We start from the raw sequence: 27624 nt of genomic DNA on the forward strand, positions 1-27624 counted from the left end.
TGTTTCCACGCCTCCCTGTGTCACTAACCCCCACTGTGGAGACTCTCCGGCTCACACTCACTCACACACACTTTGCCAGACTTCCAGGAGTTGTAGCGACAGAGTTCGAGGACGGAACTGCTTCGGCGTTAAAGAAAGAAAACGAACGAAACACAATATTCTTCTTCCCGCATGGATTTGTTTTCTTCTCTTCGGCTTTTTCACGGAGCTGCGATGATCTGCTCGGTCGGGGATTTCGGAGTCTCGCTCGGGAGCGAAACAGCAAACACACTCTTCGCTGCAAAGTTGTAAAAGTAGTTTCTCCCTCCTTGAAGGTTTTTTTCTTCTTCTTCTTCTTTTAATTTTTCCGCCACCAGTCGGGACTCCGTGTTTCTCCGGTCTGCCCACAGACCCACGGCCATCATGGCGAGGCGGACTGCGGGGGGATCCGTGGCTTTGACGCCGAGTCCGCGCGCTGCCGTGCGGCAGAAGCGGCTCGAGTTTCACCGAGGCTTGTCGTCCTTTTCCTGGAGCTTGGTTTTAATCTGCTCGGCTCTTTCTTGTGGATACTGCGGGGCTGAAAGTGAGTTTTCCATCCTGGAAGAAGCGCAAGTCTTGGCCGATCAAATGAAGAAGCTGTCCTCGCAGGAGCTGGGAGTCTTCACCATGCAGGTAACACACACACACAGAGGAATGAAGTTAAATCAGTGTAAATGTGTGTCAAACTGTGAGGGATTCATGTTGCACTCGGAGCCACAGCGGTTTTTTTTTTTTTTTTTACAACATTAAACCCACCACATGACTGCAGAGCAAGGCCTTTAACAGAGAAATAATCCCAACCGGGGGGAACTTTATCAGAAATATTTGTGTTACGAAACAATAAGCTTGTGGTTGCCAGTTGTTCTTGGCTCAGTCAGGCTGTCCTTTGAAGTTACGACGCGTTTATAATGGGGGACACACCATAATAATAATCATCATCATCATCATCACTCTGCAGGTTCTCTGTCACACTCATTATTCCATAAAATCAACAAAGGTCACACGTATTTTTGCACATTTACTGTGTTTTGATGAAAGCGGAGGAGCTGTCACCAACACTGAAGCCATGCAGCTCCTTGTCCTCAGGTTTGATTGTCATTATGATTCCAAGCCTGGTTACAAAGATGGACACTGGTTTTTTTTTTTTTAATGCAAAGATGAGAAACTGTTGGCCTCCTTTACATCAATGAACAACAGTGAATCTGTTTTATTGGGGTCGACTGTACCTTGAAAAAAGCCTTTAGTAACAGACCGTTTCATGATAAAATGCAGTCAAGGAATCAGGTTTGTACTCCATCAGCTGCAGTTGGATCCTAATGCTTCACACGGTCAGTTATTGGGGTTGAAGATAACGTCAGTGAATATGTGAAAATGCTCCTCGGATGTTCTTTTTTCAGTCTGTGGCACCTTTTTCTTTCTTGCCACGAGCCATAAAACGTGACTCGCTCTTTTTAGAATTGGTGCTTTCAAACAACAGGTGAGTTGTTTCACCTCCAACTGGCATTTTTGTGAGGGGAGACGTATTGGTGGACGCATTAAGCCACAAGCTTCACAAAAATGTCACTTATGGACCAAAACAGTACCACAGTTATTTTGTTTTTATCTGCTGTGATTTTTCCACAAAAAATCACAAATATATCCTGGTTTTTTTTATTATTTATTTGATAAGAGCAAAGAAACAGGACAATGTGGTAATTTAAGGAGCCTAAAATGTATTTAAACAGGCCCGTTCATTAATGAATTAATGGATTAATTGCTGCAGCCCCGACACACAATGGAAACGCAGGAGAACCACTTGGTCGCTTGTCTGTGTACATATGTGCAGACCAGAGCTGCACCAAATGGCAGGAGGTGCAGGCTGCAGCAGAGCTGGGCTGCTGCTGGGTGTGAGAGGGGGTTGTTTAGCACTTCAGAGGCAAAGGAGCTCGCAGGCCCTGAACACAGTGGTGAGGCAGCGGGGGGCCCCGGGCCCCAAATGGTGTTTCATCTTTTCTGCTTCCACACAGAGCTGCCTTCATCCTAGCTCTGGGAGTCGGCTTTGAGGGCTTCCTCTGATCCCCCGGATCTGCCTTTGTCACCGTTCGTCTCTACCCGAGCTTTCACTTTGTCTCCCCCCCCCCCCCCGTTCCCATTTTTTCCTCTCTTCATTCGAAGACAATGAATGAATTGCTCTTCTAATTTTACTATTATTCTACCTGCTGCAATGATGCAGTTAAGCAGAGCAGATTTGGCCACAGTTTGTCACTCTCGTTTCAGTTTGACTGACAAATTTCCTCGGGGAACACGCACTCGGCGTGCTTTCTCCCCGCGTCGTGGGAAACCAGTTGCGAGACGAACGCGTTGTTTCCACAAACTGTGAAAAAATAGGACTTGGCACTTGGAGCGAATGGGAGTTTTTGATTGAAACGGCACATTCATGAATTTGTGATGGGATGTAAGAGATGTGCACCCAGTAAAAACAGTCTGCATCTGCCAGGGAAAACAACTGCAGGAATCTGTCAGCCGTGCCGGCTGTGTGGACACCTGCTCTGCTGCTCAGATGTGGCCTGACTCTCCGTCTGCAGGTGTGATGATTGAGATGGATTTCACTTTATCTTTCTGCCTCATTAGAGGTTTCCTGTTTTTTTTCCTAAGCAGTGCAAGACACTCTGATATTAAAATATCAGAGTGTATATATATATATATATATATATATATCTAATATTACAGATTGCGTGTGAATTAATTTTAATTCCTAACAGTGACAGCTGATGCTTATCACCTCCAACACGACTTTCTCGTGTTTTCCTTTATTCGACAGCGAGGCGGCAACGTTCAAAGTTGAAGCACTTCTTTTTCCGGGGACATCAGAAGGGTTTTGTTATCAAGCAAACGTCCCAGCGTGGCCATTTAAACTGTAATCCTAACCCTCTCCACTCCACCCCTCATTCTCCGGCAGATGTGTAATTTGAGGCTTGCCCTGCTTGTGCTTCAGAGTCACTGGGTCAACCTTGTTCAATCTGTCATTGAGTTAGTCAATTGTCAGGGGACGTGAGGGGGGGGGGTACAGTTGACACTTTGTTTGGGCTGATGGGACAACATTTTAAAGAAGGTTTTCAGCACAGTTTCTCAGATTTACAGTGTATTGAAAAACTTTATTTTCTGCTGCTGTTGACTAAATCTTTATCCCTGCAATTAATTAACTGCACATGCAACGTCATAATCACACTGCAGTAAAGAGCTAAATTCGTCAATGGATATTTCAATATTCTAAACACTTTTCCTGGCTCCAACTTCTAAACTTTAAGGACTTAATTAATTAAACATAGCATTTATATAATAGAACTATGTCTCACTTTCTGATTACTGTGTCTGCAGAGTACTGGTGCACATTTCTGCTTGGGAATATTTTGTCGGGGTTTCTTTGCTCCATATAACACAGAAATCATTAAAACGAGTCATTTTGGTTTGTGGACAAAACAAGACATTTGAGAGTATCATCATTTTGAGGTTTGGGAAACGACAATCATCATTTTTCAACATTTTATGGACCAAACCAAAGAAAATAATTGACAGATTAATTGATGGTGATAATAATCGTTAATTGCAGCCCTGTCATATTGAGTGAGTGGTCGAGCCAGAGAGAGGGAGCGGCACAGTTGAGTGTGTGTATAAAACATAACTGGTACACGGTCTTGGTATTCTGAGACATGTTTTCTGCAACGGCGGTGGAGTAAATTGTACATTGCTGCCATTACTACCACAGTTACTTCTTCAGCTAAGCCCATATCATGGGTGGTGCAGCAGTGAAAAGCACCCCCCCCCCCCCCATTCAAACAGTGTTTTGCTGTGCCATATTCAGTTTTTCATATCCCGGTCTATAAAAAATCACAAACACTATGTTTACCCCATATTTTATTTCCCCTGATTAGGTGTTGGGCACCGTTGGTTCTCCTTGCACAACTCGAAGCAAGTGTCCATGGGTACAGTCTTCTTCTTGTCTCTTTTGACCAAAAAAACAGCTTGTCATGAAGCAGAAGTAGAAAGTGTTGTTCAACAGGGATTAGTTCCTTCAATGCAAGTCACAAAATCACATTAAGCCCAATTTATACTCCTGCATAAAGTCCTCTATGTCGCCGGAGAGCCTTTGCTGAGAGCCTCTCCGTCGTCTCCGGCTGCACTAAATATTTTTTAAGTGTCCGTCACTCTGTAAAGGGACAACGGAGACAGCAAGGGCTGCGATTGGTCCTCAGCCAGTCTCTGGGCGGTATCGACGGTCATGCGGTGGGTGCCCTGATGATTAATATGAGGTAGCACACAGCGTAGAAGTTCATTAAATGCCAGCCGACATTCGGAAGTACCTGAAGTAGGCTTCTTCGTCCGGTGACCTTGAGTGTCTTGAAAGGCGCCTTAAATATAATGCATTATTATTCTTATTATGTCCCTCGTCGGTCCAATAAGACTGTTAAATTCGCCTGCCATCAGTCTTGGTACATTAAGTGGACGTACATATCATCTCCGGACACGTCTTGACTTCTCCATTTTTGTATCAAAAGTATCTGTGTTTCAATGTTATTCAGCTGCAACAACAGCAACAATCTTTCTCTCTCGGACGCCATTGCTCACTGTAGCCAGAAGCACAACAACCCCGTGTAGCGACCCCTACTGATCGGTCGGAAAATTGCACCATGATTGAGGACTATGAAGGCTCTAGGGGTCTCCGCATTACGCAGTTGTAGAAGTGTAAAGGCCACATTATACTTCTCCGACTGCGTATGCGTTATCCGTCTGCGTCACCACGGAGACGCCTCGAGCATTTATACTTCTGCGTCGTGGTGACGGACACTCGCTGCAATTTCCCGCCCGATCAGTAGGGGTCGCTGCGCAAGGTTGTTGTGCTTCTGGCTACAGTGAGCAATGGCGTCCGAGAAAGAAAGAGAGAGAAAGACTGTTGTTGTTGAAAAAGTGGCCGTTTCTCACTTTTCTGTGTCACGGAACGCAGTTTTAAGATAATTTGAGGCGAGAAATTGGCCATTTAGAGTCTAAACATGTGCTGTGTGTGTTAAGATATGACGTATTTATCGTTCGGCAGCGGCGTTATCGGCGGGGATCAGCTCCGCCTCTGTCAGGACGCCCGGAGCGCACTGAGAGCCGGCACAGAGCAGCTTAGCTCGGCCTGTCCTGAGGACCAATCGCAGCTCTTGCCGTCTCCGTAGTCCCTTGACGGAGTGACGGACACTTAAAAAATATTCCGTGCACCCGGAGACGACGCAGAGGCTCTTCGACAGGTTCTGCGTCGACGCAGAGGACTCTGCGTAGCTACGCAGAGCACTTTACGCAGGAGTATAAATTGGGCTTAATGTGGCCTTCAGTCCACGAAGGCTCCAGGTGCACTGCTGTGGATGAGTTTGGATGGCAAAATTGACATCACATGGACCACAGTGGACCTGTGTGGACATGAGGATGTGAAAAATATTACCCTTGTCGTGCTGTCACGTGTCGTGGTGTCTTTGGTTTGTTGGTGCTGAGAAACTCTTTCAGTTATATAGCGACTCTGGGCTGTTGCTGTGAACACGGGCGCCTCTGATGTTTTACTAATGAGCAGTTGAGGTCTGACATTCTGTGGTTTGAAGCAGAATGTCTTACATGTAGAACTGGATCTCATGCTTTGGTCTAAATATGAAATTTGACCTCACTTCCCTTTTCCGTGTTATTAAACATGGGCCTGGTGCCACTCACGTCATGTGGGAAGCAGCCGGTGCCAGGGCCACGGTACCGATTTCCACCAACAGCTACAGCAATATGACATTTAATCCCTATTGGATGTAAATGTAAAAAAAACCTAGAGGTGTGCAGAGTTTGTGAGGAAAGAAAGAAATCACCCATTGCTGGGTCGCAAGTCCAATTCTATAGTGCTCTTACTGAGAGGGTATTAACGCCGTATTGGCTGATTATTTATGAAGGAAGTGTCACTGTTAGTTTTAAGGGCCTTAAATCATGAGAAGTGTGGTTTGTTATTGAGGTTGGCTCGTCCAGTATCCCCGGCCCCCTAATTGAATATTGATAGTAATTTGAGGGCAGTGGTGGTTTGTGAAGGAAAAGCGAAAAAGTGGGGCAGCTCTGGTATTATAATTAGGCTGTGATTTTCTGGTTTTGGGTTTGATCCAAAGGCAGCAGAGCCCAGACTCCTGCTTTGTTGTTGTTTTTTTTTTGTTCAGTGCAAACGACAATTTGATTAGGTTTGTCTCACCTACCTGGCCCTCTGCTTTCTATTTTGCATGTCTCTGAGCTGTGCGTCTCCTCTTTTTTTTCGCCGGATCCGTCTTCAGACGGCGGCGAGCAGGGTGGAGGAGGGTGTGAGGATATGCAGCGGGACGTCAGAATTCCTGCTACGTTCTCTGCAGTGCAGCTTCAAAGCCTTCTCGCCTCTCACTGCGTTGCTTACATGGCTGTGTTCTCCAACAGTCGAGGCTGCTGTGAGCCTTGCAGGCCTCTCTTCTGTGTTTTTCTTTGTGTTGCTTTCCTTCTTTGCAGATGTGTCCTCTTGGCCCCATGTTTATCTGGTTGTTGTCCATTTTACCATCAACATATATTGGTGTAATAATAGGAAATTCTACACAAAATTGTGTATGCATTTACATATTTCAGTGCGTTGTCCAAGAGGATGTCATGACTGCATGGCTCATATTTTTTTGAACTCAAAATAGTTTTTTTTTTAAATCTAATGGCCTTATAATCTTAATATTTGGCTTTTATTGCTCACCTCTGCAAGTTATGATTGCATTCATATTAATGGTTGTGTGTAATTTTAGCAGCAGTGGACACTAATTTAGTGGGGATGGTGCGCATGAATATAGGGGAAACACTATTTCAAATAAAAATATTATAGAAGCAAAATATTGAGTCCGTGAATGGGGAGGGGGGAAGTCATACCGGTTTACATTTGTCAGTTTTTTTATTTCATGGTGATGTCTTTGTGTTTCATCGACCTTTGAGGCTCCTCTACCTTTTCCCCATTTTTACTGATACTTTTCTCCACACTGATGATGCTGGGAGGTGTTATTTTGACACTCAGTTATTGGATTCTCAGTGTCAAGTTGCTGCTGATTCATAAATGTATTATTCTGAGTTTATGTGCAATGCTCCAGTTTATTTTCAATTATTTATCCCTGCTGAATTTAAAATCAACATGACAACTAGGGTGAAAACCTGCTGTGTACACCTTTTTATAGGATCTTATTTCTAAACTGAACTTTTTTTTAGATTGTTAAAGTTAGTGTTCCATTGAAATGAAGGGTTTTAAGTTTATTATGTAAAACAGGCCTCTCGCAGCCAACAGCTGCAAAGTCCCACAGCGAGCTCTGCAGTGTTTTTAAACTTGGCTTGAATTTGCTATCAGTCTTCAGAATTCTTGGCCTGTCTTAAAAACCCAGGGAAACGGCCCAGTTCTGTCGACTGTTACCTTTATCTTCCATCACAATGCAGGAGTGAACGGAGAAAAGAGCCATGTTTTTATTAAACGTTGGCCTGCTTGTATGTTTTGGCCTGGGTCCAGGCACTGAGAGGCTCAGGCGCCCCTTCTGTCCAACCGCCTGGCACTGCAGTGTCTCCAGCCTTCAAACCCAGCAAACACCAGACATGGTAAAGGCCTCAGACTTGTTGGATGAAATGGTGAATTAAATGCTGCTGTCGGAGGTTTGAATTTTTACATTCTTGCATTAAGGCTTGCTGGTCTGTTTTCTTGGCTTTGTTTATATAAAGCGTAATTGTGATTGAAATACTCCATGCTCTGTTGTATTCCATCTGTACTACCATTGCAGTCATCATCTGCTCCACCATTTTGTTCCAGACTGAAAGTATGGGATGGATTGTCCTGAGATTTTAGTACAAACAACCATACTTGCATGGAAGTGTCACTGGCAGTGGTGTCATTGTGGCAAATCTTCTACAATAGGATAACTGCAGTGAATAAGGTAGACTTTAGACGTTTGGAAGTAAAGCTGGTTTTAGAGGTCTTGTTTTCACCGAGCTGTGATCTTATGAAGTCAACAGATGGACCTGAACTGCTTTGCAGAAAACCAGTTGTCGATGAAAACATGGATAAAATCTTAAAGAACCCTTCGACATGGATGTCTTTCCAGTTGTTTGTTTTTCTTTTAATCTATTTAAATTATTTATCTACTTATTGTTGAAATGTGCATGCAGTTCTTTTTTTCTTTTTTTTTCGAAGGTGTTCACATGTCCATGTTGAACATTTGCCATCCCATCATCACTTCACCTTTGTGCAGGATGAAAGGAGGAAAAAGATATTTCTGAGAGATGCTTTTTCATCTTTTCTTCAGAGCTCTCAGACAACGCGACTCATTCATTTCACATCGCATCCCTTTAATTTCTCTGCCTGTGTTAAGTACAGCCTAGTGCACTGTCTCTTGGCTCCTGCGGGAGTGCGGTCAGGATGGAGCATGAAACTGATGTTCTTCTCCTGCTGCACCAGCTGTTGTGGGTTTATCTCTGTCTGTACCGCCATGGCCAGATCACTTATCAGACCACTTTTCTGATCCCTTTCCCACATCTCTCAGTTCAAGAAGGCTTCTCTCAGTTTGGCCTTGAATGAAAATGTTTTTTACATGTTTTGTTTCCCCACAACCTTAACCTCGCTGTCTGCTTGTCTCTCGCACTGACCTGCCCCCAAATGCCAAGCTCCTGTTTAGAATCTACACAACATTGCAGTCCAAGTGCAATATAGTTAAACATGGTCTGATTAGGGAAAATAACATTTTTCCCTCTTTAAACATCCTGTCCTTATCATTATCTGATAAAGATCAGGATGACACTCACATGGATGCACACGTGTCCTCATTTCTGTTTTCCATCATAGTTGTCTTTATTTGTGAAATACTGCAACAAAGAAACCTTTTTTTGCCACTGAAACATCTTTGAGATGGAGGCTTCCAGTCAGACAATGACATCTTGAGTTTGAATGTGCACCTTTTTTATTCCTAGCCTTGGTCCATCTGCCTGCTCTATGCTGCTCATGTCAACCTTTCACCATGAAAGTTGTATCTGAGGGCTGAACGATCTGGGTTAAATATTGAGTTGTGATTTTCTGACTTATATTTGTCATTTTATTTGTGAAGCAACTGAAAGCTTTAATTCAGTGGTTACTGTGTAATAGAATAAAGAATGATATCTTAGATATAGGAATAGTTGCATTGTTTCTTAGTGATTCTGAGAAGGCCCTAGTATCTTCTATGGTTGATGCCTAAATCTGCCGACTTGCAGAGGAAGTTGAAAACATTATGGGTACTTAAAATGCCCAGCAACACGGGTGGGATTTTGATTTAGATGCAGATTTACTTCTGATTCCGGGCTGAAACGCTCGCGTGAATGCAGATTGTTTGGATCCGAGATGCTTTCAAATGTAAACATAGTAGTATGGATGTAGTCCAATTAATTGGCTGTGTTTAATCAGCTCATTGTCATTTTTTGAAATGATTCTCCACTTTTCTCCTTCGCCTCCTTTCACTCTTTAGCTCCCTTTCCTATTCACGTAGAGACTTACTCTCTCACTCACACACAGTCACTTCAGCTAAGATGCACTCAATGAAAGAGAGAGAGAACAGGATCTTTATCAGTGATCCAGGCTTTGTGTTCTTTTTCTTCTCCTCCCTTCAGATTCCTGCCAGTGTTACTTGGCTCCAACTGGGTTGACCTGGTGGTGTGAGCCAAGGGACCCCAGGCCACCCCTTAGCAAGTCAGTCCCTTCACTCACCACAATGGGCAGGACTCAAAATGAACTTTCCCTGAAAGAGAAAGAGAGAAGGGGTGGGGGACTTGTGGTGTAGGCAAGGGGTTACTGAGCAAGAAAACCCTTTTGGGAGGGCAAGGAGAGAAGAGGGACAAACTCCCTCCCCCAGACAATAAAAATTTGTAAGGCCCCATCCCCCTCAGTATGCACACACACTCTTGCAGAAGAGGCTTTGCATTCTCGATGAGCAGAGCATTGGAGCTCCTACTGTGTAGAAGTAGATCAGGCTGTTTTTCATCCCTCTTTTCTCTCTCTCTCTCTCGCTCTGTTACACCTCTCTCCTGGTGCTCTGTGTTGCATACATAAACCCATGGTAAACACAAACTTGAGTTGATTATGTGAAGTGTTGTCTCCAAAGTTGCCTCAAATTTCCATCTGTGTTTTGTGCCCGTTTGCAGATTTTTTTTTTTGTTATTGTGTATGTGTTGTTTCTCTGGGTGAAGACGTGGCTGTGCATATAACACCAGGCTGTGGGGTGGGGTCTTATTTCAAGAGAGTGGCTGGTGAAGGAAACAGGTAGGTAGGAATAAAGACCCCTATTTAAAGATATGACACCTCTTTGTGTTTTCTTGTGTTTAAACTGAATCAAACAAGTTGGCACAACACTGCCTCACTTGTGTGAGTTTTAGATGGCAAAAGTTCCAGTGTTGTACTGTGCCATCGTCTTAGATTTGTTGATTTAGCAATGCTTTAATCACCATAAAGTATAATTATTTCTCAATTGCTTCATTGAAACAGAATGAAACACTTTTATCAAAAAAAAAAAACAGCTTCTATAGGTTAAAGTGTCAAGTATTTAGCACAACCCTTGCTCTCATACACCTAATGTAAAAGTTGAAACACTTTGTTTATCCTCCAACTTTATGTGGACAAATATCTGCTGAACAAAGTTTCACCCCAGCTTTATTATGCGAGATATGCCTGAGCAGTACATACACATGTTGTTGTGTGAGTTAATGCATGAGGCAAACCTTGAGTCACATCATTCCAATCCAAATGCCAACGATCACAGAACCCAAACAGACACAAAAACAACATAGCTGGTCGTGCCTGGAGACTTTTATAACATAAGAACATTGGCATCTGTCCCACCGTTATTTACACAGACTTGAATTTAAAGGACCCCAACCATTCCATGTTCATACTTTTTTTATATCGAACAGCACGGCATAATACAAGCTCAGCACTGCCGCCTTGATCAGGTTTTGCAAAGTGAAAGAGATGATGTGGAAATGCAGCGAAAAAGAGTTTCAGCACTGGGATCAAAAGACACTGCTGGTCCATTCCTGTCTCGAACAAGTCGCTGTCTGCTCTGTTCCTAATCTTCTTCCTTTACCTGTTCTTTGGTGTAATTGTGTGTTGGTTTTGTGAAACTGTATCCTGCGCCTTTGATGATGACTCTGGAAGCGAGCGGGACTAATGAGTTGGACTTTTGACCTCTATCTCTCTAAGATGAGTGCGGACAGAAGATGAAAAGATAAGTTTTTTTTTTTTAATTGTCATGGAGAAAAGGACTTGGACTATTTCCGTCTTTACCCACTGTGCCTCCACATACAGGAGCAAACCTACAAGCATAGGGCGACGGCAGCTGTGTTTAGATATTGGTGTCTCTGAGCGCAGCGACGCGCCTGTGCCAAATGAGTGGCTTATTTGATCTGGACACACTCGCAAGAAATGGAAGACCAGCGTTAGGCAAACCAAACAGTCTTTCTGTTAAACATGGATATCGACTGTTTCTCCTGCTGGTGTGTCAACATTAACCCAGATTACTAAGAAGAATGAAGAAAATCTGCTGTCGGTCTAATTTTGACGTAGGCATATTTACCTGCACTTCACTTTTGTGGACATTGTTTTTCTTCTTATGGGCTTTAAAGTGGAGATTACCTCGCCATTGTGATTTCGGACACAATAAACAAGCACACTACCCAAAAGTTAAGTATACTATCTCATACTAGATCACAAAAAGCATTGAAATTGAAATCATCTTTGGCACATTTTAAACACAGTTCTCTCTTCTGGGGGTGAAATTTCGGTGTGAAGCCCAATTTATACTCCTGCGTAAAGTGCTCTGCGTCGACGCAGAACCTGTCGTAGAGCCTCTGCGTCGTCTCCGGGTGCACGGAATATTTTTTAAGTGTCCGTCACTCCGTCAAGGGACAACAGAGACGGCAAGAGCTGCGATTGGTCCTCAGGACAGGCCGAGCGAAGCTGCTCTGTGCCGGCTCACAGTGAGCAGTGAGCGTACACAGAGGGCGGAGCTGAACACCGCCGACTTCTTCGCTGCCGAACTATAAATACGTCATATCTTAACACACACAGCACATGTTTAGACTCTAAATGGCCAATTTCTCGCCTCAAATGATCTTAAAACTGCGTTCCGTGACACAGAAAAGTGAGAAACGGCTACTGTTTCAACAACAACAGTCTTTCTCTCTCGACGCCCTTGCTCACTGTAGCCAGAAGCACAACAACCTTGCGCAGCGACCCCTACTGATCAGGCGGGAAATTGCAGCGCGTCAGTCACCACGACGCAGAAGTATAAAGGCGCGAGGCGTCTCCGTGGTGACGCAGACGGATAACGCATCGGCAGTCGGAGAAGTATAATGTGGCCTTAACTGTTTTCCTCTGCCTGTGTTCCGAGTTTCACTGAATGTCTTTGCGCTCAGATTTCCCGTTTCCTGAGTTCTTTAAAAACCAAACAAACACTGAGTTGTTTGTTGACTTGGACAGATAAGATTTAATCAACTGTTCTCTGGGTGGACTGCCATTGCTGTTTCAAAGACTGGGCTCTGTGCTTTCTCTCAAACCAGTTGTTAATATTTAGATGAATTTGCTTGCATCACATGGCAATTTAAAATGACATTTACATTTTTAAATAATCCTTAGCAAGGAGTTTTGTTTATGTTTTGTTTTTGTTCATGTTCCAGATGCAGCATCATTTTGATATTAACTATAAGACAACTGGGGCAGAAAGCATGTCATATTTTAGACAGACTGGTTGAAATGGTTACAGTTACATTCAAAGTTATTTGAAAATGTGGAAAAACGTATAATTAATCATGGTGAGCAACATGATAATCACCTTCATTTCTGGATGTTTTCTGTTGTAGCGTATGCGGGTATGTGGACAGGTCTAAAGTTGAGTCAATGGTACGGTAAGCTCATATCTGACTTTCTTTATCTTCCCAGAAGGCTTTCTTTCTTGTTGCCATCTTGGGCTGGTTGGTACGATGCCAGCTATCCTCCGTCTGGCTAGCTCAGGTGTTGGCACTGTTTGCCCGCTGGGATCTATTGGCAGTCTTTCAAGACACAAACTCAAACCCATTTTATGGATTTTTTTTGGTTTTAAAGTAAAGGCCACATTATACTTCTCCGACTGCGTATGCGTTATCCGTCTGCGTCACCACGTAGACCACTCGAGCCTTTATACTTCTGTGTCGTGATGACGGATAGGCGCTGCAATTTCCCGCCCGATCAGTAGGGGTCGCTGCGCAAGGTTGTTGTGCTTTTGGCTACAGTGAGCAATGGCGTCCGAGGGAGAAAGACTGTTGTTGTTGAAACAGTGGCCGTTTGTCACTTTTCTGTGTCCCGGAACGGTTTTAAGATAATTTGAGGCGAGAAATTGGCCATTTAGAGTCTAAACATGTGCTGTGTGTGTTAAGATATGACGTATTTATAGTTTGGCAGCGACGAAGTCGGCGGGGATCAGCTCCGCCCCCTGTAGCGCTCGGTGTTCACTGTGAGCCGGCAAAGAGCAGCTTAGCTCGGCCTGTCCTGAGGACCAATCGCAGCTCTTGCCGTCTCCGTTGTCCCTTGACGGAGTGACGGACACTTAAAAAATATTCCGTGCACCCGGAGACGACGCAGAGGCTCTTCGACAGGTTCTGCGTCGACGCAGAGGACTCTGCGTAGCTACGCAGAGCACTTTACGCAGGAGTATAAATTGGGCTTAAGACATTTTTACAGTCAGATTTGCAGAAAACACTTCAATTTTCACTGAATCAAATATAATTTTTGTGTTAATGGATTATGCTATATTTAAGGCATGCAAAGCATTAATCATTAATCATTTAACTTCGGGGTCCAGGGTTAAGAATACTTCAGCTGTGTTTGGATGCAGGAGTTGTGAGTCTGGTGGTATTTCACACTCTGTCACATTCTGAACAGTCCTTGGAAGTGAAGCGTGCAGCCGCCATTAACCTGCTCTGTTCTCAAGACTGCCAGTCTAAGGGTGCAGCTGGTGATCGTGTGAACAAAAGCAGATCTCTTACCTTTTTTGGACACGTTAATCCGTCAGTGTTACTCGGTCTGTGTGTGAAAGGACTCGTAGACTGTTACTGAGCTCTGTGGGAACATGAACCTGTGTGAAAGTGTGTGCATTTTTTGTTGTGTGTGTGTGTACGTGTGAGTGTTGATGCAGTTTGTCTACAAGTAAGTTGTAAGCTGACTTACACTAGTATAGGGGTTGAGCAATGTTACGGTACTGTGTACATGATGAAGTGAAATAGTTAGGAATTGAAGTAGTAAAATTGAACATTAGCTACAAAGATGTATTGGATGACCCTGTTTATTTAATATTAGTAAACTTGCTGGTTATTCCTTCATAGTGTAAGTGGTTAGCGTTTAATATCCTGCTGCTCCTGATAGGCTGCCAATACATTTCATAAATCATTTCCAAAAAACATTAGCTATATCAGAGATTGTGTGGTTCAGGAATTAAGGCCACATTATACTTCTCCGACTGCGTATGCGTTATCCGTCTGCGTCACCACGGAGACGCCTCGAGCATTTATACTTCTGCGTCGTGGTGACGGACACTCGCTGCAATTTCCCGCCCGATCAGTAGGGGTCGCTGCGCAAGGTTGTTGTGCTTCTGGCTACAGTGAGCAATGGCGTCCGAGAAAGAAAGAGAGAGAAAGACTGCTGTTGTTGAAAAAGTGGCCGTTTCTCACTTTTCTGTGTCACGGAACGCAGTTTTAAGATAATTTGAGGCGAGAAATTGGCCATTTAGAGTCTAAACATGTGCTGTGTGTGTTAAGATATGACGTATTTATAGTTCGGCAGCGGCGTTATCGGCGGGGATCAGCTCCGCCTCTGTCAGGACGCCCGGAGCGCACTGAGAGCCGGCACAGAGCAGCTTAGCTCGGCCTGTCCTGAGGACCAATCGCAGCTCTTGCCGTCTCCGTAGTCCCTTGACGGAGTGACGGACACTTAAAAAATATTCCGTGCACCCGGAGACGACGCAGAGGCTCTTCGACAGGTTCTGCGTCGACGCAGAGGACTCTGCGTAGCTACGCAGAGCACTTTACGCAGGAGTATAAATTGGGCTTTAGACTTCAAGGACAATGGTTTGATCCCTGGCTCCCTGAGTCTATCGATGAGTCCTTAAGCAAGATACTTAACCCCCACGTTGCTCCTAATGGCTCTGCTGGCAATGTGTGAATGAAGTGTGAATTAGGTAAATGCGCATGTGAATGACAGATCTGCGGTATAAAGTGCTTTGGGTCGTCATCAAAGTATTTCAGGATTTTTCCAGCCATTTAATTGGAAATGAACTGTGCTGAGTCGTCGTAGTTGATACGAAAAATAGAGCTCTGAGTATTTTGTGTGTTGTCGTCGTACCCCCCTCTCCTACCGTGAGTACGTATGCATATTATTTTGGTTTTTAATGAGGTCCCAAAGTCGGCATTTTGATTGACCGTTGTAGCTGGAAAGCCAAACGGAGGCTTCTTCTTTGAGCGGAGGTGTCGTGTGTCTCCTGCACACATCATATCACCTCTCCTCACATTCACGACAGCAGAGCCGCTCAACATTTACATACCAGAAACGTGTGAATGTCCTTGGGGAACACACACGCTCGCTCGCTCTCTCTCTCTCCTTCCCTTGTCTCTCGCTTTTGAGTCACTCGCCCTTAAAGCTCGCAGCACGCAGCACTGATCGACTCATGAATCTGAATGGGAGACGTTTCCGATGTTTAGACAGCATATGAAGAAGAAAAAAAAACGGCTAATGCATATTCAGCCGACATCCCCCACTGACCCGCCTAAGAGCTCAATGTGACGCGTCTCTGAAACACAAGCAGTGTTTGTGGTTTACTCTGATGTAATTACATGTCAACTGAAATGTATATTTAATCTATATTTTTGTTCATATTTGACATTGGAAATTTGGATCTTCACCAGGTTCACCGTTGTTTTTTTGCGATATTTTGCAAGCGGTGTATGCGCCTGCCTCTAATAATCTCATCTCATCTTGTAATGCCATGAAAACAACTCTCTGTCTTTGTTTTGTTCTTTACCTTGAATAGGGTTAGGCCTTTCAGGCAGTTTCTTGCTCGCACAGCCCCACCCATCCCCCAGGTATTCATTTTAAACGTGTGACACTTCACACCAAAACTTCCTGTTGAAGAGACCTGAAAAGTGCTTTCATGACCGCATTCAGACCTGGGATTAACATCCGTCCTCGTGGATCTGATCAAGTACAGATCTGAAGGGCCCCAGTGTGTCCTGAACACGTCCTTGGATCCATGAATGCACTTGGGTAAGAACCCGCTTCCTCAGCTGACAATGGTGCCCAGATCTAATCATAATGTGGTCACCGGAGATGCGTCCAGGACTCCTTTTGATTCAAAAACAGCCCGACCAAAAATGACTTGGCCATTATTGGCTCATTCTGTTCACACCAGGTCTAAACGGGACCTATATGTATTTAAAACCACACCCTTACCCCAGGGAAAGCCCCTTCAATATGTCCCATTTAAAGGGATCAACACTTCAGTTAGCAGGTAGCTTACAAGCTCCACTACACAGTTCTAGCACGACTCCACTCGGCTCTACTGTATTTGTTTTTCCATTAGTGATATTACCTGGTACCTGGTGCTTTTTTTTTTAGTACCTGCTCTGGCGAGGTTCCAAGCGAGCTGAGCTCATACTAAAATGTGACGTCAACATCCGATGCTGGAATCAAACCGAACAATGCCAGAGAGAATAGATAGATAGAAAATCCTGAAAATGTGTTCATCTCCAACATTTAACAAGGACATTTCCCTGGTGTCTGGTGTATTTTCGGGACAGCACTGCCGACAGCCTATGTACAGTAATGTACAACAAATAATGTAGGGTTATGAAGACTTTCTGTCTTTTTCCACCATCCTTCTTCACTTCCCCACGGTTGTGCTCCTTCGCATGCCTCCTGCTCCCCTATGCTTGTCTGTCGACCTCTGCCTGTAACTGTAGATACTGATTGTATGTGTCAGTTACACAACTCCGATGCATTTGTAGCATGGAGAATTTGTTTTTATGTGTGTGTTATGTGTGATTTTATGTGTGTACTTTGGCATTGTGGTTTTCCTGCCGCAAGTGAGGGTCACACAACTCATAAACTGCCCTCCGTTTTTAATTTACTTATGTGAGAAAGAGAGTCTGTGTGTGTGTGTGTGTCAGAGAGCAGTTGTAGAATGCTGGCAATGTCAACGGATCAGGTGTTGGAGAAGATGTTTTTCATATTGTGGTGTCTCAAGTTTGTGTTATTTGACTTTGGACACTTGAAGAATCTTGTGTGAAGGCGTCTTCTTTTAAATGAGTTTGTTTTGGGTGGATTTTTGTGTCTCAGTCAAAAGTTGCAGCTCGGGGTGAATTGCGAGTTGCCCATGTGCCATGCATCATTTTTATAAGAGTCCGCGTGAGTATTTATGTATGACGTATAACTTGTATATGTATTTCTATCATTTAGCAAAGCCTGGGCTGATGTTTTCTGCCCTCACCACAGCTCCCGGATTTAATCGGAGGGTCCGTTTGCTTTGGAGGGAAAGAGACCTCTGCGGATAATTCAGCTCCCAGTAAAAACCTCCTGAACGTCTGGATCATAAGTTATAAAGTAACAAGCTGAGCAAACTTTTGCGACAGCTCCGCTCTCGGCTCCTCTGAGATGTCCAGCGTCTGCTGAAAAGAGTCAGAGAATCACAGATTTTTAACATGGAACTGCTTGGTTTAATGTTTTTATTTTTATTTTTTTATACCAAATTGAATCACCAGACTAGTTTGTTTTGGAGAGGAGGAGACCTGTGCTGAAAAAACATGCAATAACAGTTAACACCGAAGAAATCCAGACTGGGAGAAAAGCCCACTGTGACAACAACGATCGACTTTACGATTACATCATAAAACTCTGCCTTTGCTTATCGTTTTGATTTAGAGGCAGGAAATTCTCCATTGTGTGTATTTCTTCAGATGTGGCAGTTAAAGCCTGATGTTCATTCATATTTTCTGGTACTAAAAACGTGAAGGGAACAACCAGCATTGACGCCCAATGCCAAACCCAACTGGGGAAAGTTCTGTGTTTTGTTTGTTCAAAAAGCAAAGGAGAAGCCACAGTGGCAAAGGCCATTTGGTTCTCGGAGTTAAATATTTTTCAACTTTGGTCGCTCATGCCGCTATTTCAAGAAGGTGATACAAGAGGAGATGACTTGAGTGCAAATGCAGTGCACTCTAACTAATGAAGATATTTTGTAAGTGCCCGTCACTCCGTCAATGGACAACGAAGATGGCAAGGGCTGCGATTGGTCCTCAGGACAGGCCGAGATTATGCTGCTCTGCGCCGGCCACAGTGCGCACCGAGGGTTCACAGAGGCGGAGCTGATCACCGCTGACAACGTCGCTGCCAAACTATGAATACGTCATATCTTAATACACAAACCACATGTTTAGACTCTAAATGGCCAATTTCTCTCCTCAAATTAGATCCTAAAACTGCGTTCCGGGACAGAAAAATATTTATTTCCGGTGAGATATCGGCCACTGTTTCAATGTTATTCAGCTGCAACAACAACAACAACAGTCTTTCTCTCTCGGACGCCATTGCTCACTGTAGCAAGAAAAACCACAACCTTGCGTAGTGACCCCTACTGATCGGGCAGGAAATTGCAGTGCATATCCTGCACCATGACGGAGAACTATGAAGGCTCTAGGGGTCTCCGTGGTTACACAGTTGGATAACGCATTATGCAGTTGTAGAAGTATAATATGGACTTTAGTGCTATGAGTGTGCCCCACACAAGAGGATAATTGGCCAGATTCCGGACCTGATCTGGTCCTTCTGACAATCTCGGGTGCTTTCCTATTTTAGGCAGATTTGAACAGATTATCGTGTGTCGTGTGAGGGATTTCAACGTTACCGGATGCATCACAGTCTTCCTCATTTCTATCCAATCCAATCCACTTCATCTGTATAGCACATTTTAAAAACGGCAAGTTACCAAAGTGCTGCACAACACATGCAAAACAGTAAAATAAAGTTATTTCAAATCAAAGTAATAAATGAACAGCCAAGTCCACACGTTTAATGTGTTTCTCAGCAGAAAACATTAAATAATAACGACGATGACCATGTCCGCTTACATTCTGAAATGACGTTAAATCATGCGAGTTTCTCCGAGACTCCAATTCCCTGGAAACTCCTCCCTGAATGTGTGGTCCTGCGTCTTGACCGAGTCGTCTAGTCTGTGCTTCTTCAGGATTAAAACCTTGAGAATCTGTTACAAAGCTTGTTGTGTCTGTGATCTTGGTCTCTCGCGTTTTGAAAATCAAGTCAGATTTGAACATTTTTCTAGTGTGGGACAGGCTTTAGAAAGCTATCGTTTTTGGTTTAGTGCAGTTGAATCTGTAACTAGTGCCACTTTATCTCAGAAAGTCGTTTTTTTTTAACTTGCTGGTTGAAGACCAACATGTGTTGTTGTTGTTCATTCCACATAATATCTAAACTATGTGTGTGTGTCCACAAGGGTTGACAGAACCAGCTTGGTTAACTTGGTAATGTGAAAACCAGTATAACATACAGCGTGCGGCTCTGTGCAGAGCAACCCATGCCTCTATTAATCAGTGCTTGTAAACGTCCATAGATGAAGAACAAAGCACCCTTGAGAGAAACTTTACAACAGTGACCAGACATGATCTCACATGGTGCACAGAAACCTGAGAAGGAGACCACCCCAGAAACAACCCCCCTCTCTCTTGTCCCATGTCCTTCCCCTCTTTATCTCCTCCTCATCTCTCTGATCTGTTTGTCTGCCTGTGGTTGTTTTCCTTCGCTTTTTCCTCGTGTTTTCTCCTCTATGATATGTATTCATGTGATGTTGTTAAACCACTCCTGATGTTTTTACCATCTTTATCTTTGTCCTCCCCCCCTCTCGCTCTCTCGCACCATTCCTTTCACACCTTTAATAACTTGTTAGTTTTAAGCGCTTTAAAATATGCTTCTTATTATGGTGACGAGTTATCTATAGTGTGGCCTTCATATACACGTATGGTGACACTTGGTAATGCTGCTAAGTAAAAGGCTGACAGATGAGTCCACAGCATAGGAATGTGAAGATAATCCAGGATAGTTTGTGCAGACAGAGAAGGCGCCCCATCTCAACATCTTTTCACTTGGCTAAGAGAGGGGCTGTCTTGGCAGGAAGCGTATATCAAACTTTAAAATTTATTGGCACTGCACTGACGAGCATTCTGCATTGCGAGGCTCTTCCTTTGCCTTTTCTCTGACCTTGAGTTACAGATCAGTCTCTGTTCTTCCACGCACTCTTTCTGATCCTTTTGACAGCTCTAAGTCTGGCTAAAGAAGAGTGCATATAGAAGCATGGAGTTTTTGCTTTGGCAGGGTGTGCATTACAATAATGGTGTGCCTAAGAGTTATGGCCACAGAGGCTGCTGTCATATGGGCAATACACACTGAGGGGGCTATACTTAAATGTAATTTGGAGAATTTTGCCCGACTTCCATCACCGGTCTTTGTGCTTCAGTCGAGCCATTTGTCATTCCACTATAAGCACTTGGTCCTAAAAGGGGATTGTGAGGAGTTTATTTTTATTTTGTGATAAACTCCAGCTGTAAAACGAGGCAGAGAGTGGACATAACCCAGCATGTTAAGAAGCACTTTTGTTTCTCTTTGCACTGCAATTAAAATTTATAGTCAGTTATGGCTTTCTTTGGGTAAGAAGTAACAAGATTTTTAAGTTGAAGCTAAAGCCATGTTTCCATAATGGTACAGTTCGGTTTGGAACGGTAAACGCCTAGGTCAGGCTTTAGCTGAGACGGTACTTTTACTTGTCACATGCTCGATGACTGCATCATTGAGATACATAGTGTGACGTCGTACCTGTGCAATGACATTGAACGCGACACAACGGACAACAATGGAAGACATCCAGCAGCTCGTTGTTTTACTGCTTAGTTTGTGGCCAAACGTTAAGTTTCATATGAGAATTAGTGATGGCATCGGCAGTTCATTTGAGTGTACTGAATCAGTTCATTAAAATGATTCGTTCAAAAGATTCGTTCACCGCGGGTCATTGACTGAGTGACAGTGCGAACGTTCAGTTCTCTCTGTCTCAGTTCATTCGCTCGCGAATCATGAGTGAGTCAGTGACTGACAGCGCGAACGAATCACAGCAGCACGGCAGACACAGTTCTTCTTACTAGTCACTCCCTCCCCGCTCGGCGCACGTCGGCTGGCGTCGTTTGCCGAAGATGCACGAGTGAGTGACGGCGTCGGCGTACGACTCCACGAGTGATTCACAGAACTTGGCCGTTCCACTCCCGGCCGCCACGCTCGCTGCTGAGCTCAACTGAACTAAGAAAGGAACGAATCAGTTCATGAAGTGATCCCAGTCAGTTCGTTCACTCAAATGATTCGTACTTTCGAACGAATCACTCATGACCGACACAACACTAATAAGAATAGACATTGAAGGAACACCAATTTCAAGGGAATTACATCTTTCTGTCGCTCAATCAGCTGACTGTTGTGGTTGCAGCCAGTCTAGCTCCACCCGTCTATACTGTACCATAACTCTGGTACGGCTAAGGGCACGGTACTGATAAATGGAACGGTTGGGGCCGTTTATTTTGGTGCTATTCCTAATGGAAACACGGCATATGTTTTGGTGTCCACTCCCAGTGGGTATCCACTGCAAACGGGCCTATGGCCCAACAGGTTTGTGAATGTTTGACATACATTAACCAACCAGGAGATTCTTATTTTAGTGTTAAGTAAATCCCTTACTCATACCCTACAACAATTTACAAGCATTCCCATCATTTAGTTGCTCATGTGAAGTAAGCAAACTCGGCTGTCACGGTGGTTGGACAGTTTAATACAGTCATTAACATGCTCTAAGTTGAATTATAGGTTTGTGGTTTTATTTTATGACACTGATCTTCCGCCTAATAACAAAACTCCTCGCTATGTTTACACACTAACGGTGTGATTGCTTAATAGATGTCTGTGCTGATTGGCTAAATTATGAGTGTCTTGTCTTTCATGTGTGATGCGTTGTAAAAACACATCCAACATGAGCTTTGCAGTGTGTTGAATGGAAGCCTGCTGGCAAAATATGACTTCATGTCAGACATGGGACTCTGAAACACAATTATCCATCAAGTAATTTGAGAATCAAGATGAAAGACTGCATATTGTGTGATATTTTGTTTTTGTCCAGATCCCAACTAATTTCATTATTACCCTGTTATTCATCAGTGAAGTTTTGTGCATGCCTTGCTTACGTTGTTGATCATTCTCTGGCCAGTCTCAGTCATGTGAACATAATTTATTAGCCCTTTTTGATTTGGAGTAACCCCAGTAAAAGTGCAGCATTTTCTCATTATCCCACATTCTTTCGTTGAACTAATTTAACTGCCGCGTGTGAGGTTTTGTTTTTCGTCCTCTTTTACTCTCAGATTTTATCAGCTTAATGGAGGTGCTCAGGTATGCGGCTTTGATCTGTCTTTGGAACGTTTTCACATCGGCTCCACTTTAACAGCCAGTTGCTATTCCCAGGATGCATCGCTGCCCTTGTGGCACCGTTGCATTAGACCGTGTGTGTGTATGTCAAGAAAATCAGTCTAAACTTGTGTTCTGTTGTTTAAATGTATTCACCGGTGGTTTCCCGTCGCTAAGATCATGAGATGTGCTTGCAGCTTAAAAAGGTTTGGATGGTGGAATGCCCCAAAACGAGAATTATTTTTCTAAATTATGATGTGTCTTATTAGTCAAGAAGGATTAGTACATGTTCCTGTGGCCTGTGGCTTTGTTTTAATGACTCAGCTGCTTTGACATTAAAGGACTCCGTGTACTGAGGTAAGGACTTAAGCCCAATTTATACTCCTGCGTAAAGTGCTCTGCGTAGCTACGCAGAGTCCTCTGCGTCGACGCAGAACCTGTCGAAGAGCCTCTGCGTCGTCTCCGGGTGCACGGAATATTTTTTAAGTGTCCGTCACTCCGTCAAGGGACTACGGAGACGGCAAGAGCTGCGATTGGTCCTCAGGACAGGCCGAGCTAAGCTGCTCTGTGCCGGCTCTCAGTGCGCTCCGGGCGTCCTGACAGAGGCGGAGCTGATCCCCGCCGATAACGCCGCTGCCGAACTATAAATACGTCATATCTTAACACACACAGCACATGTTTAGACTCTAAATGGCCAATTTCTCGCCTCAAATTATCTTAAAACTGCGTTCCGTGACACAGAAAAGTGAGAAACGGCCACTTTTTCAACAACAACAGTCTTTCTCTCTCTTTCTTTCTCGGACGCCATTGCTCACTGTAGCCAGAAGCACAACAACCTTGCGCAGCGACCCCTACTGATCGGGCGGGAAATTGCAGCGAGTGTCCGTCACCACGACGCAGAAGTATAAATGCTCGAGGCGTCTCCGTGGTGACGCAGACGGATAACGCATACGCAGTCGGAGAAGTATAATGTGGCCTTTATGCCCCAACACCTTTTACCACATTTATTTCACACGTTCCTGCAGACTCACATCTTTTAGTATGTGCTACGAGCACAGAACCTGGATAATAATACAGATGTGTGTTCCGGGACATCACGGCATCTTAAGCTTTCATTTTGAGCACAAAACCACGTCTTTTTTATAAGACATTGCTCTGCCCTTGTTTCTTAAAACGTTCAAAACTTATTTTACTCTCACTCATCTGCGGAATTATGTTATTCGTTTGCTTTCATTTTTGATTCAGAGGGATCATTACTGTCCTTTGTCCTTTGCAGCATGAGGGCTAATTCGGGTAACGCTAAACATATTACTCTGATGAAAGACCTCTCGCCAAATGTCTTTTCCATTGTCACGCTGTCTCTTGTGCTTTCTTCTTGTCTTTCTAACCCGTGTCTAAACGGAGCAAAACATCGTTCTCCACCTATATTTGCATAAATCAGTTATCCGTTCCACAATAGATCGTTTGTTCATTTGATATCTCCACCACAGACTCTTAAAGTATTCCATTTGAACATATTTATTCACAGTCATAGTCTCACATTAACACAAAGCCCAGATTCGAGTTGCTATCAAACCACAACTCTGCTGTCTTCCCTTTTCTCTTTACTGCTCACATCTGAACCCTCCCCACATTTCCACGCTTCCCTTGTTTCCCCCTTGCTTTCGCTCCCTTTCGTCTCTCCTCCACCCTCCATACGCTCACTTTTTCTCCCACATGTGGAAAGCATTATATCCTGTCTGGTGGAGAGGGAGAGCAAACATCCCAGCCGTGAGACTGAGGGCTTGCTTGGGTAGGTGTAGGGGGCAGTAGTGGGGAGGCTGTTACAATCCGAGTGGTGGTGACTCTCCCTCTCTCTCTGCCCCCAGTGCTGTCGGGACAAAAGGGGCTTCTGTTGTTTTTTCAGTATCACAGCAGCAGTAGTTAAATTCGTCAAACTCAAACAGACATTGGTTAAAAAACAGTTAAAAAAGCTCTTTGTACGTGCACATTTAGACTGAAAGATGATCGAAAGCATCTGTAGATGTGTTGGTCTATTATTTGTCTTTCATATCTTACCATTGCATATTTGAGTTGTGTGATATAGAGGTCCTGATTAGTCAACATTTTTTCCCATGACAAAATTAGTTGCAGACGAATTAAATGTCGATAATTGCCACTTATGTCTTTTTCATGCTGTGGAGGACAGCTTAGTTTGTCACAGCAAACTACTTTCTAATGTTTTGCTCCTTTGCTGGACAGTTTGGACATGGCTTCAAACGGTCTGTTGCACTTTTAGGCTGTATATTTTGAAGATTACCCTTTAGCTGAATAATCATTTCAATAATCGATGACAAGTCACAGCAGCAGATATTCTGTGTAGCTTTTTTTAGATGATCATCACCTCGTACTATGTTTGAGAATATTTGTTGTGTTTTCAAGCACGCTGCTTTGAATTACAATTAAATATAATTGCTCTCTCTTTGCTTTGGTATAACTACACAAGCTGCTGGTTCTCTTTTTATGCTATTTTCAGTGAGTTATGATTCCAATTTAAGTCATGACAATTGGATTTAGGGACTGTGGTGTTTGTTCAGTGTTGCTTTTTCATGTGTTCAAGTTGCTCCACATTGAAAAGCTATCATATGCGGTCAGTGTGACACAATTTGTACTTGGACTTGTTGGATATTGAACAGGGTCCCAGGCTTGATTTTTACGGCATGAGGCTGGATGCCATAACAGCAGGCAGAAACCACCACCAAAACCACCACACCCTTACTGCCTGGATCAAGTCCTGCAGTACTAAACTGCTGTGAGTGTAGCTATGTCCAGTTTTCAGTTTTTAGTCTGTATGTCTTGTGTTCTGATTTGAATGTACCAAACACAAAAATAGACTGCATCAAAGAATCTGCTTACACATCCATGAAAGTGTGATATTAATGCACCAGATTGTGTGATAACCTACACGAAATCCAACCAGTGGCACAATGACTGAAATAGTCTTTGTTTTACTTTTACTGAAAAAGGACTCTGGATTGATTTTTTTTCCATTTCAGTGTTAAGTCACATAAAAGCTGAGTTGTCAATGCAGCTAGTAGAAGTATTAATGTCCACAAACGCATCAAAGTTGTAAATAGACCACAGTGAAACAGAGCTGACAATGGGTTTTCAGTCCATTGACTAGTTGGCTGTACTCAATCACACACACACACACACACATCTCCCCCTACACAGTGTGTGGGCTGAGGCTTTGGAGTCAATGCCTCAGGTTGCCTGTTAGTTAGAGTCAAGCAAATTAAATTGACCCCCCATCATCCTCTAAATGCAGCAGTAGACAGTTGGCAGACGCTGGCGACGGTCAGTCATTTAATTAGCCAACTCTGCTCCACTGGGTTGAAACAGTCGCACTTAATTAACCGTGCTTTGACGTCTCTATGACTAGGATAGTGACATTTAATATTTCAAATTTGAATGGCCTCTTCCTGCTCAACCCTCCCTTCTGTTTCTGCCTTTTATGGAGCTGTGGTCATGACCTCTTGATTTATTCCTCAGAGCCAAAGTATGCTGTGGAAATCTACAACAATTGGCCAAGTTTTAGAATACACATGACATTGACTTGCTTATCTTTATAAATGAGAGCAAGTTCGGGGAGTTTCTTGGAAATAAGGGTTCCAAAATGGTCCTTCTACACGGGCTGAGGTTCTACCTGGAACCATTTGCTTCTGAAAAACCCTTTCCCAAAGAAAATATTTTTCGAGGGTTCTTGGTAACACCAATGGTTCCAATAAGAACCATTTTGATCCAGAGAACCCTTTAAAACCCCTTTCCTGAATAAAGGGTTTTAAAAGGGTTCTTGGTGGAACCTTTATAAAAAGGTTCTACCTGGAGCCAAAAAGGGTTCTCCTATGAGGACAAGCCGAAGAACCTTATATGGTTCTACCTAGCACTTTTATAAGAGTTTCTATGATCTTGACCCCACTTAACACAACAGTACTTGCTTTTGGCACAGAATGTTAGGTTCATTTTGGGCTGTGATCCAAATGGATAATAATTAACACAGAAGAAGGTATTTTGATCACTTAATGAACTGAACCTAACTTACAGAAGGTCATGTACTAAATGGAATGTTTACAGCCAAAACATCAAAATCATGTCCCGTGTGGGAAAAACACAACATTAAATTATTTTAAATACACATCTTTTTGAATTTTGTGACACAACCTCACAGCTGGCTTCAATTTTGACAAATATTCAACACTATTACATGATCATTTGCTCTCATACATGTGTTTCTCATATTGAAGCAGAAGCACAATCTTCAACCGTTAATGACGATAATAATTTCAGGCATAAATATATTTGATAAAAAACAACAATCTGTCGTCAGACTCTGTGAAAAGACTGAAGGACATCACACACGTGTTCCTCTGGTTTATTTGTGAAAGCAGAGGTGAAGCATTTTTTGTAATTGATAGAAAACACAGTGAAACCTTCCAAGTTACCTTTGTTTTGTGTTCATGCACCACCTTCATCCCAGCAGAAACATTGATTTGCACAGTATTTTTCTCTCGTTCCTCCTCGCTCGTGTGTTATGGCAACTCTAAGCTGCAGGTGCAATTATTTCACACCACAAATACAGAAACATTATATTCTCTCACTCCGTCTGTCTCTCTCCTTGTCCTTTTTGTTTTTCCACTCCCACGTGCCCGTTTCCTGACTCTGCTTTGTAGCTTTCTGAAAAAAATCGAAATTGGAGCGTAAGGTTTGCAATGAAGACATGGCTAAGGGTACACACACACACACACACAGAGAGACACACACATCAGAAGTGTGTAGCTCTAATGCCATATGCTTGGCTTCAGCCCTTTGTAGTGCAATGAGAGAGGAGGGGGGGGGGATGAAGTAAAGAAGGAAGCAGAGAGGCTGAGCTGTATACCAGCAGCATGGAGGATGCAGTAGTTACTGTCCCTTGGGCTTCACGCTTTTATCTGTCAGTTGTTTTGAAACCAATCTCTGAGGCCCTACAGCTGCACACAGCTACACTGTACACTAATGTGTCGATGGGA

At 43.5% G+C, this 27624-nt stretch overlaps 1 protein-coding gene across 1 annotated transcript in view; it reads left to right on the plus strand.

The window, feature by feature from the left end:
• Positions 1-402: 402 nt before the first annotated feature.
• Positions 403-27624, plus strand: part of cachd1 (cache domain containing 1) — a gene marked incomplete at both ends in the record, with an annotated part of 85339 nt that continues 58117 nt past the window's right edge. The window contains one exon of the mRNA XM_083888061.1: positions 403-651. Coding sequence (XP_083744187.1) covers positions 403-651 — 249 coding nt within the window. The remainder of the gene's footprint in view (positions 652-27624) is intronic.

The sequence above is a fragment of the Microchirus variegatus genome (genome assembly GCF_963457635.1).
Source record: "Microchirus variegatus genome assembly, chromosome: 4".
Lineage (NCBI taxonomy): Eukaryota > Metazoa > Chordata > Actinopteri > Pleuronectiformes > Soleidae > Microchirus > Microchirus variegatus.